We start from the raw sequence: 16881 nt of genomic DNA on the forward strand, positions 1-16881 counted from the left end.
CATCAGCATGCTTGCAGGCTCTTTGTGGGAATGTTAGCATGCTGATGGTAGCAATAAGTTCACACTGTGGAGGCTTTGTTTAGACCACTGGCAATTTGTCTCTCAGATCACATCTGTAGGGCCTGCACTGTATTTCAAGTGATCAGTTGCAGGGTTGCAGTCTGAATGAGACCCCAGTAGACCTTCAAAGAGATACTAGTCTAACAGGCAGGTTGCCACAAAAAGTAAGGAACTGCGGGAAAAAAAGAGAAAGTATCATCACATTTTCAAGTTCCTAATCGTCCTTGAACTGCTCATCAACGATTCTTTCTTTCCTTCCTAAATAAAGGTTAGGTAGAAGGCCCCATGCAATCTGAAAATCCTTTTTTAAACCTTAATTTGTGTGTCTTAAAAATTCTGAGATGTACAGTGCAAGCTGTGAAATACCAAGATGCAGACGACTGTCATTCTTTTGGCCCACATTCAACTGGATGGTCTCCCAGCTTTACAAGCCTATCTAATCCCACCTCCTGACTGCATGTTGCTTCCGGGGATGAACCATTCAGAATTATCAGCTGCCCCACAGTCTGTCGGGTTTATCTGCTTTCTAGAGCTGCTTCTGCAAACTCTAAAATGGCTCAGATACAAGCAAACCACACCAAATGTTCTGCCGTAAGCTGCAAGAGTGAACACAAGATTCTACATTCACTACCAGCATCTGAGGAACTGAAGATCCAGTGATTTATTTTTATCATTCCCTTAACAATAGGAAAATCCTTAGTCTCAGTGCATTGTGTGGATATGTGGCTACTGCTTAATTAGCTGGAAACCAATAAAAAAGGACTGAGTGGGTTTCTGTGTTTTCACATCGCCTGTTGCCTTTCAGGACAACCTAAACTCAGCAGATGTTTTTGTCCGTTTGCTTCTCTGTGTTCACATATGCTCTAGTTTAATACAGTCAAATTCCCAATAAAATTCTCATTCATATATTTTTCTGTTGCTGTTGTCAGACAATGGAAAAAGTATGACATCGTGACTGAAATGCAATTCATTAAATGAACTGAATGCTAACTCGAAGTCGCTTCGGGGCAATTTTCAATCTGCGATTATACTCCTAAACTACTGACGTTTTAACCACACCATGCTCAAACTCACCTTATACATAAATAAAAACAACAGCTGTGCATTGAATTTGGTGGTACTACCATGTGAAAGAAAGTTAGAAGCAACAGGCAGTCCAGGTCTGTCACACTTATTAACATCTGTGTGGTCGGTGCTGTCAATCACACACACAGAGAAAGTCTTCTTCCTGACTGGGCCGGGGACAGCAGTGGTTCAGCTGTATTGAAAGGTGAAGACACTGGAACAACCTGTATAGAACGGGCTAAAACCAGAGCTCATACCGTCATGGAAAAATGAACCATCGTTGCAGTATTATGGCATGAACATTTGAAAGACACATTCTGAGGACATATGAGACTTTGACTAATCTACTAAAAAGGGGCACGGTATAAGATCTTTCATGCATGTAGTGGTTTGTGAAGATACTAGAAATGATGGCTGCTACCTTTTTTGTTTACCAGGAGCTGTTTAAATTTCATGCTGCCTAAGTTAAAATGTTAGGACAGTTCTTCACATTTCAGGGGAAATCTTACACCAACATGTACTCAGAACATCATGAAATCTAAGAGTTAGGTGAAATGTGTGACTGTTAATTATGCTACTGATTTGTTTTTTCTGCCGAGCAGTTGGTTTCTGTTGGAGATATAATTTCTGTAGAAACTCCTACTGACTCAGTTCACTGAAGTTCACCATCTGTGTTACATCTGGTGCTGCAAATGCAGTTCACAAAAAACAAATATTGAAATATTGCACATATGCTCTCGTTGGATCAATATCTATTGTTTCTTTTTTTGTTACAGCTGTATTGTTCTTTAGAATTTTAAATCATTTAGACTGATAGTAAATAAATACATGAATATAATATATACATACATATAAATATTTATGTATTTTACCTTTATTTGTGTGGAAGATGTTTTTAAGAATAATTACTAGATTAATAATTACACAAAAGTCACGTAATGTGGGTCTCCCAGCTAATCTAGTCATTTTTCTTAATCTATTTTTGAGAGAACACTGTTTTTGGCTATACTGTGCATTTAATTCTTACTGTTCTGACAGATTTATGTTCACTAAATTCTTCATAGGCGAGCTCTATTTTTTTATTCCAATTGTGTTTATGTCACTGTATATTTCAGAGGATACAAATTGCTCTATTTGATGGCAATAATAATGGATTTCACAAATAAGCATCACATTACTTAACTCTCCTGTCATCTTGCAGGTCAAATTAACCTGTTTTAAAGTTTGAAATTGTGGAAAAAACCTATTTTCACAGTGAAAACTTCCACATTGTCAACATTTTTGGGAAATTAAAAAAAAAATTTGATGGAAGAAAGAAATGTTAAAAAAATGTTTCTTTAAGAACATTCAGATTTTTTTCTGAATGTTCAAATATTAGAAGTTTTACCGATATGTATGGAATCACTTTAGATATTTTTAGACAGTTTTTGGAAGATTTTTATTCATTTTTTGAAAATATTTACAATTTTTAATTTTTTAAAATTTTTTATTTCATGCCAAATTTGGGGATTTTTTTAAGTTAAGGGAAACATTTAAGGAATTTTGAGAATTTTCTTCCTGAAGATTTTGCAAATTTCTATAAATTTTGGGATTTTTTTCAGACGAAGGAACAATATTTTTTGGTGCCCGTAAATGAGGACAACAGGAGGGTTAGAGTGAAGGACCCGATAACCACAGACCCTACTATATAAATTGTTTGTTTTAGTCTCAAAGTCCAAAGTATGACATAACATGAATAACTCGCATTGGCAAAATATAGATAAGTGAGTTTCCAAATTTGAGGGATAGAGTGTCTGCACTTCACGAATAAAAAACAAACCAAAAAAAAACCAAATAAAACACCTTCACAAGTACATTTATTGTAAGACACAGTCAACACAACAATTAAAACCCTGTAGATATCATGATAATGTCACAGACTGCTGACTTATATGTATGAGAATGCAAACTGAAACAAACTGGCACATACAGGGTATTTACAAATCATTGTTATGATAAATATTTATTCTCCTGTGTCATGTTTAAGACAAATCCATACATTTACAATGTCTGAAAAAGTCCATTTCACAAGAATCTGTATTTCACTGTACACACAAAAGAGTTCACTATTTAATTTACCGTACAAGTACCTTTCACAGAGGTTAAAAAAAAAAAAGTAGTGTGATGAAGGGGTTGGTGAGGTGAGGCTCAGTCCAAGTTCAAACCCCCAAACCAGCTGGGGAGTTTATACATGATGTAAAAAAAAGACCGTTTAAAAGTCCTGCCTGTGCAGCTGCAACCGCCTTCGATGCTCCAATGACCTGTCTCATATTTTACATTCAATATTTCCCGAAAGTAGTTTTTAACAGACTTAAAACACACACACAAACATGATACATTGAAGAAAAAATACAGATTTTTTTTTTAATCACTCCTGGGGAAAAAAAAACCTAAAACTTAGAAAGTAACCTTGACAAAAAATAAATTCTTTGCTGCAAGCTATGATCAGTATGAAATGTGCCTGTGTGAAAAGAGAAGGACATAAATTGTGGTTGAGTCACATTCTGTAGTTCTTCAGTAGTACTGGCTGATGGCACAAAAACTTGAATCTAATCTTCAAGTTGACAATAACAGAAACAGGATTTTTTTGTTATTTTAAATGCTCATGATTATTTGATTTCTTATGTATCAGTGCCTCCAAATGCAAATTTATTGCTGTTATTCATGCCTGTCTTCAACATCTTAGTGAAGACATCTTGGGATTCTATGACAAGAAAAACTAAATAATTTGCATTTGGAGGCAAATTAGATTGTTTTTCTTGCACTGTTAAACCAGGACCACACACTGGGTTGATTTACAGCTAAAAATAATATGATAGCAGAGTTTAACCTGGTATTTGATTATTGACATATTGAGCTGGTGGATATATAAAGTATGAAACGTGTCAAACATGTGAAAATAAAATGTGGGAATGATTTTTCACCTAATGTATTACAGTCAGTATCCAAGAGAAAATACTCAACCAATGACTCATGAAAACAACCGCTTATTGTAAACATGTAATAGCCACTACGAATCAGACACTAGCCCTGCATGATGAAGTTCCCCAGTGAAGATGAACAAACAGCAGCAATCAGGTTAAGCAATTTGAGCAATTCTCTTCTTTCTTTCGTTCTCTTTCACAAGGAATGGGTTGAAGTAAACATAAATGTACACATTTAGCTTCCAAATTCTCAGCAAGGGGGAGCTGTTCAGGTGTCGTATCACCTCTTTGAAATGAATAGCAGCAGATGCAAACATGCTACTGCCTGTTGGAGACAGAAAACAATTGCTGCTGCGTTTTGAGCACTTGGATCCCTTGCAGGCAATGAATGTACAACTCTGGCAATGCTATTGTTTATTAAATATGATGCTTTGGTGTGTGATGTTATGCATTTCACGTTTTATATGCACCCCTTGTCAAAGGTTTAAGGACACTGTCTCATTCAAATAAAGTAGAACCTGTCCTACAACTTTTGACAGGGGGTGTATTTCATCATATGGATGTGATCAGGGCAGGACTCTGATCGTACAAGTTTCAAGCAGACTGGAGCATGTTCAGGGCATTTACACAGCATTTGAAATTTCATGGCGAAGGATCCAAATTCCAGAGGCCGCCACAGACACGACCTTTGACTTTGGAAAAAGATTTTAATAACTTTGGATCATTAAGGCCTCCTGTATGTACTGGCCGAATTTGAGGTGAATTGGAGTTTCCCCCTAGGAGGAGTTCGCTCTAGAAAAAAAATGAAAAATGGGCAAAATCTGACATTCAATGCAAAATAGCTCACTTCCTGTTGGGTTTGGAATGTGGCTGTCACTGACTTTTTTTGTTCAGCCTGATGTGCTGCATATGTGTACCACATTTGGTAGATACACCCCCTGTCAAAAGTTGTAGGACAGGTTCTACTTTATTTAAATGAGAAAGTGTCCTAAAACTTTTGACAGGGGGTGTATGTACCATTTTTCCCACCTAAATGTAGTCCTTATTACATCAAAGCACTGTTACATATAGACCATCTTTTCATATTACTTGGACAAATTGGTAAGAAATGAACAACCCTGACTGTGTAATCTTCATATACTGAACAAAAACACTTAGCTTTTGCAGGTTTGAGATTTAAGCTGTACACTCAAGAACACACACACACACACACACACACACACACACACACACACACACACACACACACACACACACACACACACACACACACACACACACACACACAAGAAAACTACTCAGAAATGTCAGACTGGAGGGGGTGCTAGGTGGCAGGTCACAGGCTGATCAGCATCAGTACTCTTCATCCTCAGGACACCAGGCGTGTCTGTATATGTTTTCAAGGTTACCAACCAGTTGTTCAGCCTGAACCTAAGGTGTGCACCGACTGACCAACACTGCTGGCTCTTGAGCCATGTAGCTACATATAAAGAAGCAAGAAATGCAGCTGCCATACTTATTGCCTGCAGGTTGTGCAAATGTCAGAACTGCAGCAGCTATTTTTCTTTGTGACTGATGGCAGCAATATGATAGGAGCAGCTGTCATTTGGATTGGGGATGGTTTTAGGGGGCTGTGCTTCAATGACACCGAGTGGCATTGTTCCATAATTCCTCTGCAGGTGACCTTCTGTGTCTCTGCTTAATACTAATTACTCAGTTCACTCAGTTTGATTTATTCTAAACATGATGAGTTTGCTGCTGGAGCATGAAAAAACAGATCGAAGAAGAGGAACCTTTACATTAATGAAGCATCTCACCAGTGTTTGTAACAAGTGCCAAGTCTTTAATTGAGTCTAGTCAAAAGCAACGCTGTGAAGTGATGAGAGGATGATGAAAAGGTATAGACTTTCATTTCAAATCCAAGGCGCATCACGGAGCCACTCGTGAACCGTCATCAACCTCACTGCTGCATGAATTACCTACTTGAGAATAAAAGCAGCGGCGCATAGTGTGCTTGGAATGATCATCATCTCTGTTGCCTGAAAGCAACATAAAGGGATGTGTTTATATGCTTCTCACGTTCTCTAAAATCCAACAAACCCTTCTCACCGCCTCCAGGAAAAGTCTGATGTAGGCCTGACATCAAATACATCAATCTGGGTTCATTCCGATACATTCTGTCCAGGTACAACTGCACATCCTCATAGAATGATGTAATTCTGTGACTACTTCTTTTGACTATTAAAATGACAAGAAAAGCACTCAGAGAGACAGCAGTACTCCGCCAAGGCTGCTCAGTTATTGCATGATTTCCGATGCATGAAATCTTTAAAATAATTTGTTGTCCACAGCGGTTGATTTGTAGTAGAATCACAATCATCTGATCATCAGCAGGCAGCTGACATCGTGCTCACTTGTTGTCATAGTTACAGTGACACCGTGCTGCTATCTCGCAATGATACAGAAATCTTTAGCTAATCCGTGGATCCAGATTATAAGCCACATTACTGCCAAAATCTAATCAATTGGTCCTTGTGTCATTTTTTGTCCTTTCCTGAAAATTTCATCCCTATCCGTTTGTCTGTTTTTGAGTAATGTTGCTAACAGACAAACAGACAAACCACACAGATTGTTATGTAACTCCGCCATGCTCTTTGGCAGAGTGATAAGATTTCCTCAGGGACAAAACAAATTTCAGAAAAGCTTTTTGCCTTTAACTGGGGTTTGTGTATTCATACTCACACAACCCATGTACAGGAAGTATGTTTTACACTGGAGGGATCACACAGCACAATGTAATTTTCATAGTAAAACGGTGAGTCATCTGTTTGAGGGAATTAAAAAAAAACAACAGAGTTCCTATTTTACAAGTGCAAGTGAGCTGAAGGGATGAATGAACGGATGATAATAAAAACAAAAACAGATATAACTCCCACAGAGTTTGCTGAATGAAAAACTGAAGCTGGATCAGCTTCACTGTCATTTACTTCCCCAATAAAATGACAATTTCTTCCCAAATCGGTTTACGCCTGAAAACTAGCAGTGCTGTTAGACCAATGCTAATGCAACCAAGTAGGAAAAGATTCCCATATAAACCATCCATCCATCATCTATACACCGTTTAGTTCTCATGAGGTTTGCAAGGGTGCTGGAGTCTATCCCAGCTGACTTAGGGCGAAAGCAGGACACACCCCGGACAAGTCGCCAGTCTTTCGTATGGCTGCACTTAGAGACAAATAGCCAAGCCTGCTCACAGTCACACCTAAGGACGATCTCAAATCACCAGCTAACCTCAGCATGTTTTTGGACTGTGGGAGGAAGCTGGAGAACCCAGAGAGAACCCACGCTGCACAGGGAGAGCATGCAAACTCCACACAAAATGATCCTAGGTGTCCTAACCGGGACACAAACCGAGGATCTTCTAGTGGCGAGGCAATGGGCGCTCACCACCGCGTCACCTTGCAGCCCCCCATATAGACCAAAATATATGAAAAATATGAAATCACAGCTGCAGTTTGAAGTCCCTCACTTGTTATTTAATATCAAGTGACATCTTTTTTTTTCTTCAAATTAGCGCCAAGCAGTCACATTATTTTCAGTTGCAGTCAGACAACCTACTGTTGCATGCACATCAAACACCTAATTGGAATTTGCCAGTGAAAAGTAAATATCACATCAATTACCTGAGATAAGTGTCATATTTTTAGTTCCCACAATAGTTTGTCAAGACTGGCTTAGAAGACACAATAATATGAATGAAGCACAAATCTCTGAATAGACTGTGCTCATCTCAAATTTTAAGTCATACAAAAAAGTAAATGTCTGAAAAGGATAATTATGCTGCTGATACAAGCGAGATGCTGAGTGCTGCCACTGTAATCAACAAAAGCTGCTCCTCCAGAACCACAGATAATGGCAGATTCTGAGCTCTACTGGAGCACAAAAGATGGCAGCTGTAAATGTGTGTAAACATTCACTTCAGTGTATCAGAGGCAGTGGAAACACAAGTTTTGGTTACTGTCTCAGTTTTGATACTGTACATTAATCCAGGCAGATACTGTACAAATGATTTAGACCTGAATAGTTTTGGGCAGAATTTCTGCCAGAGCAGCTGTTGTTTGATATGCAGATTGAAATGGAGGTCATGATTCCCCACAAGGCCACAGCAGTGAGCTCCACATTCTCGTTTTCTCTCTTTACTGATCAGTTGGATTTCGCCAAGTGTTACTGCCTGTCTCTCTCTCTTCTTCTTCGTTGCTGTAAACACTGCTGGGGGTTGCAATCCTTTTTAAACTAACTTCATCTAAATTGTCAGAATTTTGACTGATTCCAAGGTTCGCCTCAGTGTGAGAATGCAAGCTAAAGATGGCTTGTTAAAGCTCAGGAGTTAAAGGGGAACTTCGTTTCTTTTCAACCTGGGGTCTGTTTTCATAGGTCATTTCATACATGTGAGTGATGGAGAAATGAATTTTCGACATAGCTCCAGTATTTAGCCAGGCAGGCAGCTTCGCAGCTCAGCTAGCGAAAAGTGTGGGGCAACTTGAACCCCCGCGTCAAAGTCCGCCCTAACGTGCTTTTTTCCCCGCACTGACCGGCTCGGATAGTCTCAACGAGTGTCCCACAACATACGAGAGATGAGAAGAGAACGAAAACCTCCACATTACCTGGCGATCGCTCTTTGTTGTGGTCTGTATCCAAATCTTGGTACGCTAGAAAGCAAATCTCGTTCCGAAACCGGTGTTTTGGCGCTAGCATACATGTGAGTATGTCATTTTCATACTCACATGTATGAAATGACATATAAAAACAGACCCCAGGTTGAAAAAAACTGAAGTTCCCCTTTAAATGGGAAGTAAAAAAGTTTTTCCATCAAACTACTGTTGTCAAGGTAAAGAACAAGCTTTACAAATTAGATGGTAGTTCTAAATGTGTTCATCATTTTTTTAGTTCTAACCATGGTTTACAGGCCACTCTTTGAATTCTACTGCATCATCAATCAGGCGAGTAAAAAAACCTGATGAAACCATCATCACACAAGATTGCTGTCTCCCCAATCCTTTAAGCTGCTATCATTAGATCACCACTATAAGGTAGTGCTTAACAAGAGGAATTTCCTTAATCACCCTCAGCCATTAATGCCCACTAATAAGATACACTGGGTGCATGCAGATATTCACACCTGCAAACTGTACAGATGTCAACGTTTCTAACTTACTGTTCTGTGATGCTTTTACAGTTCTACTCTTCATTTGTCTACCTTCATCTCTGTTTGAGCCAGACAACAGAGTCTCTTCAAACTTGAATCCAGTGACAACCGCATCAGAAGCAATTCTACAGTTCTACAATTTCATTTAGCAGCTGCTTTTATCCATAGCGAGGTATATCTGAGAGTGGTAACAACACAAGCAAAGATCTAGTGAAGAAAAAAACAACCTGGATAAGTGTAAAGCAAGCTCAGGAGCACAGTTGAGTTGTGAAACGGGAGATGTAGTAAATACATAGTCATTGTTAAAAATCATAGACTGTAGGGAAGGAGGGGACATAGCAACCCAGCGGTCTGTTTCAAAGTCTTGAGTTTGGCATTTTCACGAGAAGGGTGGAGCTGGCGGAGAACATACTATTCATGTCAATATGGTTGGAAATCACAAGGCGGCACAACTCGCCTTTATCAGCCATTTCACTCTAAACGGGACCACCATTAACAAAATGAACATCATGCTCCATTGAGGAGAACCTGAAATTACCAAATGAGACCATAAACACATGAGGAAAATGCTTACAGTGGTAATAAAGTGGGAAGCAGGGTCATTTTCTCCTGATTTTCTATGCACTGGGACTTCTGTTTGGAGCCAGTGGAGTCACCCCCTGCTGGCCATTAGAAGGAATGCGAGGTTAAGGCACTTCCACTTTCCAAACTCAGAGGCTGTGCACATCTTTTATATACAGTCTATGCTAAAACAGCAGGGTGTCCAGGTTTCTCTTGCCTTGTGCTGATGGTTATTTGGAGCCAGCCTGTGGTCTTCATTTGACGGGTTTCACTGCTAGACGAGTAGCTTCACTCTTCTGGCATGACGGCTGCCAAGACATGCACATAGAGGGATTTCAAAAAACGTTAACGGAAATGAATGAATCACAACCGAGGAACGTGGGCACAAATGAAGCACTGAACTGTGTGTTTTTGTAAATGGTGGAGATCTGTGTGGTTCTGCTGTTATACACTTAGAGGAGTTCATTTGTTTGTGAGCAAGTGTAGGTATGTGTGAGTGTGAGCGGTGCCGTTTGCTTCGTTGAGCATACTGACAGCACCGTATGCTGCTTCGGCTGTTGTTTTGCGCACATGGTGACGTCATTATGTCCCTCGGTAGTGTTTTCCACAGGAGTGAGCTTGGCTAGCGTGGCTTTCGTTTCTAATGGGTGCACCTGTGAGGCACTGTGGCAGTTCTCCTGCACTGGCCACATTTCCTGCCAGGTGAGCGACGGATGCTGAGCCGGGTGACCGCTGAGGAGGGGCCTCTTCTGCCTGTAGTTAGCCCACACCTGCAGAATGGTCTCTTTGAAAGGTCGTGTGGTCAGCGTGTAAAGGATCGGGTTCAAGGCGCTGTTGATGGGCAGAATAAATATGACCACCCAGGAGCAGATTGTGCCTGCCGAAAGAGAAGAGAGAAAAAAGAAAGAAACAGAAAGCAGAGTTGGTACATAATTTGTGTCAATAGATTACGTTTAAAAAGGCTAAGAGTTGGAAAAACACTTCAGCAAATGTCCTATGTCAATATTATTAATTCAGGAAACCTTTCCCTATTATACCCACAGGGGATCTCATTATGGAGCCACAGTCTACCAAGTTATGTAACAGATTGTGCATAACACTAAATCATTGATTATACAAAACAAAAGGTCCACTGAGGTAGCTACAGATAAAGATTCATTATACAGAAACAGAGATCTCCTGGCAAACACTAAGCATACGCTGTAAAACAAACAAAAATAAGTGAAAAGAAATAAAAAAAATCTGCGAAAATCTGGCATCAAGGATGCCACAAAAAGAATCTAAAAAATGGTGGAATACTGTAAGTTTAATTTTGCATTCTAAAAGAACTATTTACTACTTGTTATACAAAATATTATGCATATTCTCATAAGAGGAGAGAAATCTGTGAAATAACAGTAAATGTTCAGCAAAAATTGTAGTTAAAACAGAAAAGACACAAACTTTTTACAGTGTAATGAAGAGATTAAACAGCACAACGTGAAATGAGGACTTTAGTGAATACTCCAAAGAAAATCTTTTGAGTGCTTTTCTCCTGTTAAGCCTAAATGGTGGCTCTAAAAGTCTTGTTGCTTTGCAGAGAACAGTATCTCCCAGCAATCAGTTCCAGCTGCAACCCACAACCACAGATGTGAAAAAACATATCTGATATAATGAGTTCCGGGAAGAAGGACTAACGCAGAAAACACAAGGCGACAAGCAGGTTTCAAAACAAAAAAGATAGCTGTTAAACTGTTACTGGTGAGGGAAGGGTGGCAGGGAGCAACTACAACAAAAAGGCGCTGAAGAGAGCAGGAAGTCGAACGAAAGCTTTGTTCCAACAAAAAGATGACATCCAACGAGCAAACAAAGTGCAAGAGGCAAGCACAGGCAAGCAGGAAGGTAAACAGACAAACCCAAAAAGGACAGTGAGAGAAACTGAAGAAAAACAAGAGACCATGACAATGTCAAGCATTCCTTAAATGCAATCATAATTGGGGTTTCTGCCATTCATTAAAATGTTTCTCCAGAACATACACTAGCTTAAAAAATTTCTTCTCTGTTATGCTATTGTGTCCTTTTAGCGCCAAAGTTCTGCCTTAATATAACAAGTCATTAGCAAAGCAGTGATTGTTTAAAACACGATGATATTGACTAAAGATGGAGAAGTAGCTTATGCTGAAGGATTGTTTTTAATTCTCCACAAATCTCAAAATCTGTTTTTTTAGGTTTACATTTGTTAAACTGGACCATTGTAGGTGGCATGCATGACCAAATCTGCATCCTTCAATGAATTACTACAAACCAAAGCTGACTGTAGTAACTTTCTAGAGCCACATTGCAAGCACATATTTAATACTCAAAATGTAGATTTTCAGTGGAGAGTTTCTTTAGACGGTTATAGCTCTTCTACTATACCGGGAATCTCCACCTGCAGCAGTGACAGAATCTTGAGGACGAAAATGGGGATCCAGCAGAGGGAGTCGGTAATGACGATGGAGAAGAACCTTTTGGCGATGGTCACCTCTTTTTTGATGTGGTTGCTGTATTTAGTGGTCTGAGTGCCTGTTCTCTGGATGTTATAAAACATGCTTGCATAGGAGAGGACGATGATGAGGAATGCCACCAGGTTAAGACCTACAGGAAGATATTTGTATTAGTTACAGGATTTTCATACAGCTCATATTTGCATTGTGAACGTGCATTTATGAGTAAACTCTGCATCCACATGCAAATAAACAGAAATACACTCACTAAATAATGGCACTGTACATTTACTATTAGTTTCAGAGTGTAAGTAAACAGAAGCAACACACCAACATGCTCAAATTAAACAAGAGATACAAATGTAACCCTCACCCAGAAAAATGACAATGGAGTATACATGAGCCCAAACCGTCTCTGGCTGCTCAGAGTGCAGCGGAAAGCAGACTCCATTGGTCCCATAGAAGTTTCGAAATAACCCCTTGCAGACCAGCGGCAGGAAGGCTACAATAAAACCGAACACCCAAATGCCAAGAAGGATGGTGACAGTTCGTCTCCAGCCAGGAGTCAAGTACTGGAAAGGGTAGACGATGCAGATGCATTTCTCCAGAGTGAGGTAAGTGAGGAGCAGGACGGATACTTCAGTGGATAACATGGCCAAAGAGCCAATGACCTGACACTGACTGCTGTCCATCCAGGCCTGAGCATGCCGGTTGTACTCGCCTCGAAACTTCAGGTCGTACGCACCGATCATGAAGAGGTAGACTCCCATCAGACCGTCTGCACCTGCAAGCAAAGACATCTGTACTTAATGAATTATTGCAAGGATTTATGTCTGGGGTATTTGAAAAAAAAAAATCTATTTTTATATTAGTATTTGGAAAGCTTTGCTGCAAATACTTTCAACTACCTTTTCATTTAGAGACATAAGTGCAATATTAGCTGAACCAATTGGGAGAAGACTGCATGTTAAAATAGGTCTTTGTACAGCAGTTCTCCTCCAAGTAAAATGCAATCTACTTTCTTAGAAGTGAGAAGAGAATCAAGCCAAATAGAGCTAATATGAATGGCTTGCTCCCTGTAATCTGTGGACTGCAAAAAATCAAAAATATTATGAAACTCATGTCATTTTTCAGTCAAATTGTTCGACTGACCAAGTATTGTAATAAAAAAGTTTTGTATTGAAGTCCTTTTCCAGTCGTGACTATACATACTCATCTCTGTGTATCAAAGTTATATATAGAGATAATAGTCTTCACCTACTCGCTGCATCAGCTCACCTTCGACTCTGCTAGAACTCTGTACAACTACTCTACACTACACGATGGCAAATTGGAACATTGGAGTAATTCAGTCATTGACTTTCACAGGAGTTTGCATGCTCTCCCTGTGCATGTGTGGGTTTTCTCCGGCTTCTTCTCACAGTCCAAAAACATGTACAGGTTATTTGGTAACTCAAAATTGTCTGTAGGTGTGAGCGCGAGTGTGATCGTTGTAGACTGGCGACCTGCCCTGCCTTCACCCCAAGTCAGCTGGGATAGACTTCAGGCCTCTTGAGATCCTAATGAGGATATATATGTATAGATAATGGATGGAATTTAACATGAGAGGGCCTTTAAGTTTGAAACAACCTCTAGTGGTCTCAGATCTCTGGACGAGAGATCTCTCGCAAGTGCAGCAGGCAGAAAAATCTAATTGGAAAACACCTTAAAGTGTTGATAATACAAAATTCATCTCTGGTGTTGCTTGTTGAAGTTAGATTTGAAGTGTAGATGGGGCTGATTGCTCCCCTTTGTGGCCCTATTAAAGGTTAAACACCATTATAACTTTGGTTCTCACCAATCATCCAGTCACGGTGGGCCTCTGGTGTTAGAGGGCAGTAATGAGCTGATTAAGGCTTAAAATGCTACAGGAAGGTGAAGAAGAAGCTGGAAACCTGGAAACTCATGTGGAACCCATATCTGGTTCCTTCAGTGGTAACATGGGGAGTGGAATGAAACTGAAGCTTGGCGGTTGCACAAAGGTTAAGAAACTTGTTGACATATCTGTACGAACAAAAGTAGAGTGTGTATTAGTTGTATGCGCACATCTCTGTTTTCACATCTCTTTTGGGATATATATAACAATGTGTATGTATCTGAGCCCAGCTTATATCACAAACTATACCAATGAATAATTCCCCACTGCCTTTCCAGTCACCACTTACTGTTTAGTTCTCTGACAACAAAATGAACTCATTATTCAGACCCTCCTATTTGTAATTCTTTTGATATGGAAACCAAGGAACAGTGCATCAAAAAGCAAGCTGATATAATATGCACGGTGGATATAATCATTAAAGACAACCTGTACATTTTATAATGTTAGATTTAATGTGTGAAAGATCAGAGTTGTACTCTGGTCAACTCAGCTGGGATTAATGGGAATCTTGGGGTAAGTTGTCTAGATACTGTGTTGATTTACTTATTTAATAAAATAAATAAAGCATTTTGGGAAATAACTAAAAGAAAATGTAATGAGAGACGAAAGGATAGAGCAAAAAAGAGCAAGGATATAATAGCTATTGCACATCAGCTCCCTCAAACATACATTTTCCCAGTGTTTCTAGTTTTTTTTCCAGACTCAACCTCTACGCCTTTAATAACCAGATTATGCTGACATGTCCTCTCTGTGTAAAGATATATACATAATCTACTTCACTTCTGGTAAGCATGGTAAGCTCTGTTTTTGTCTGGTTTCAGTCACCATAAATTAATACGCTGTAGAAAACAATCAGCACTGACATTCTAGTAATAAACTTTTAAAGGTCAGTGCATTAAGCAAGCGAACCTAAAAATGCCTGAAAATGAGACGGTGGATAACGACTGTCGTCCTCTGCATAGATTTCTTTGTAAAATGTAGCAGGAAAAATAACTGACATCTGCTTCACAGCTCATCTGTTTTACATATCATGAGGACATGTGTAATAGCCTTTACACTTGACATAGAGATAAGAAATGTTTGCCGTTTTTGAATGTATTTTTCTCCTCGTGTAGTTGCACGCAAAACACAATACTTTCTTGGGAATACCAAAGAAGCATCGCACAGCATCCTGTTTTACATTGTAACTTGATGAATGTGAAAAAGAAGTCAATTTTTTGGGCTTTCTACACCAGGCAGCTCCTCGCAGTACAAACTGAATTCATTTTCAGTTCTCTTCAAATGCTGTGATGAGCTTCCTTCCCTCCTCATATCGTATTGTGACACCTACCGTCTATTAATCTGACACTAGCACGGCAACTGCCAAAGTGTGAAGGAAAATGGAATCTCATTTTAAGTATGAGTGCATCCATGTCATATCAAACCTCTATCTGTTATAGCCTCTGTGCTATCTCTCATCTTTAAACCAGAACCTGTCTTTCCATAAGAATACACACATCTCACAAGCATTGCTTTACTCAGCAGACAGACTGGAGTTTCTACACACGTGGACAAAATTGTTGGTACCCCTCAGTTAAAGAAGGAAAAACCCACAATTCTCACTGAAATCACTTGAAACTCACAAAAGTAACAATAAATAAAAATTTATTGAAAATTAAATAATCAAAATCAGCCATCACTTTTGAATTGTTGATTAACATAATTATTTAAAAAAACAAACTAATGAAATAGGGCTGGACAAAAATGATGGTACCCATAACTTAATATTTTGTTGCACAACCTTTTGAGGCAATCACTGCAATTAAACGATTTCTGTATTTGTCAATGAGCGTTCTGCAGCTGTCAACAGGTATTTTGGCCCACTCCTCATGAGCAAACAGCTCCAGTTGTCTCAGGTTTGATGGGTGTCTTCTCCAAATGGCATGTTTCAGCTCCTTCCACATATGTTCAATGGGATTCAGATCTGGGCTCATAGAAGGCCACTTTAGAATAGTCCAACGCTTTTCTCTCAGCCATTCTTGGGTGTTTTTGGCTGTGTGTTTTGGATCGTTGTCCTGTTGGAAGACCCATGACCTGCGACTGAGACCAAGCTTTCTGACACTAGGCAGCACATTTCTCTCCAGAATGCCTTGATAGTCTTCAGATTTCATCGCACCTTGCACACTTTCAAGACACCCTGTGCCAGATGCAGCAAAGCAGCCCCAAAACATTACTGAGCCTCCTCCATGTTTCACCGTAGGGACAGTGTTCTTTTCTTCGTGTGCTTGGTTTTTGAGTCTATGAACATAGAGTTGATGTGCCTTACCAAAAAGCTCCAGTTTGGTCTCATCTGTCCAAAGGACATTTTCCCAGAAGCTTTGTGGCTTGTCAACATGCATTTTTGCAAATTCCAGTCTCGCTTTTTTATGAGTTTTTTTCAGCAGTGGTGTCCTCCTTGGTCGTCTCCCATGAAGTCCACTTTGACTCAAACAACGACGAATGGTGCGATCTGACACTGATGTACCTTGGCCTTGGAGTTCACCTTTAATTTCTTTGGAGGTTGCTCTGGGCTCTTTGGATACAATTCGAACGATCCGTCTCTTCAATTTGTCATCAATTTTCCTCTTGCGGCCACGTCCAGGGAGGTTGGCTACTGTCCCGTGG

At 39.6% G+C, this 16881-nt stretch overlaps 1 protein-coding gene across 4 annotated transcripts in view; it reads right to left on the reverse strand.

Moving 5' to 3' along the window:
• Nucleotides 1-2964: 2964 nt before the first annotated feature.
• rxfp1 (relaxin family peptide receptor 1) overlaps nucleotides 2965-16881 on the reverse strand; it is a 32337-nt gene continuing 18420 nt past the window's right edge. For 3 of the 4 annotated variants that reach the window (XM_051954788.1, XM_051954789.1, XM_051954791.1), the window contains exons 14-16: nucleotides 12694-13104; nucleotides 12253-12471; nucleotides 2965-10732 (exon numbers count right to left, since the gene is read on the reverse strand). In XM_051954788.1, coding sequence (XP_051810748.1) covers nucleotides 10308-10732; nucleotides 12253-12471; nucleotides 12694-13104 — 1055 coding nt within the window. In that variant the 3' untranslated portion in view covers nucleotides 2965-10307. The remainder of the gene's footprint in view (nucleotides 10733-12252; nucleotides 12472-12693; nucleotides 13105-16881) is intronic. The other variant, XM_051954790.1, reaches the window with a different exon arrangement.

The sequence above is a fragment of the Acanthochromis polyacanthus genome, chromosome 10, assembly GCF_021347895.1.
Source record: "Acanthochromis polyacanthus isolate Apoly-LR-REF ecotype Palm Island chromosome 10, KAUST_Apoly_ChrSc, whole genome shotgun sequence".
NCBI classification, from domain to species: domain Eukaryota; kingdom Metazoa; phylum Chordata; class Actinopteri; family Pomacentridae; genus Acanthochromis; species Acanthochromis polyacanthus.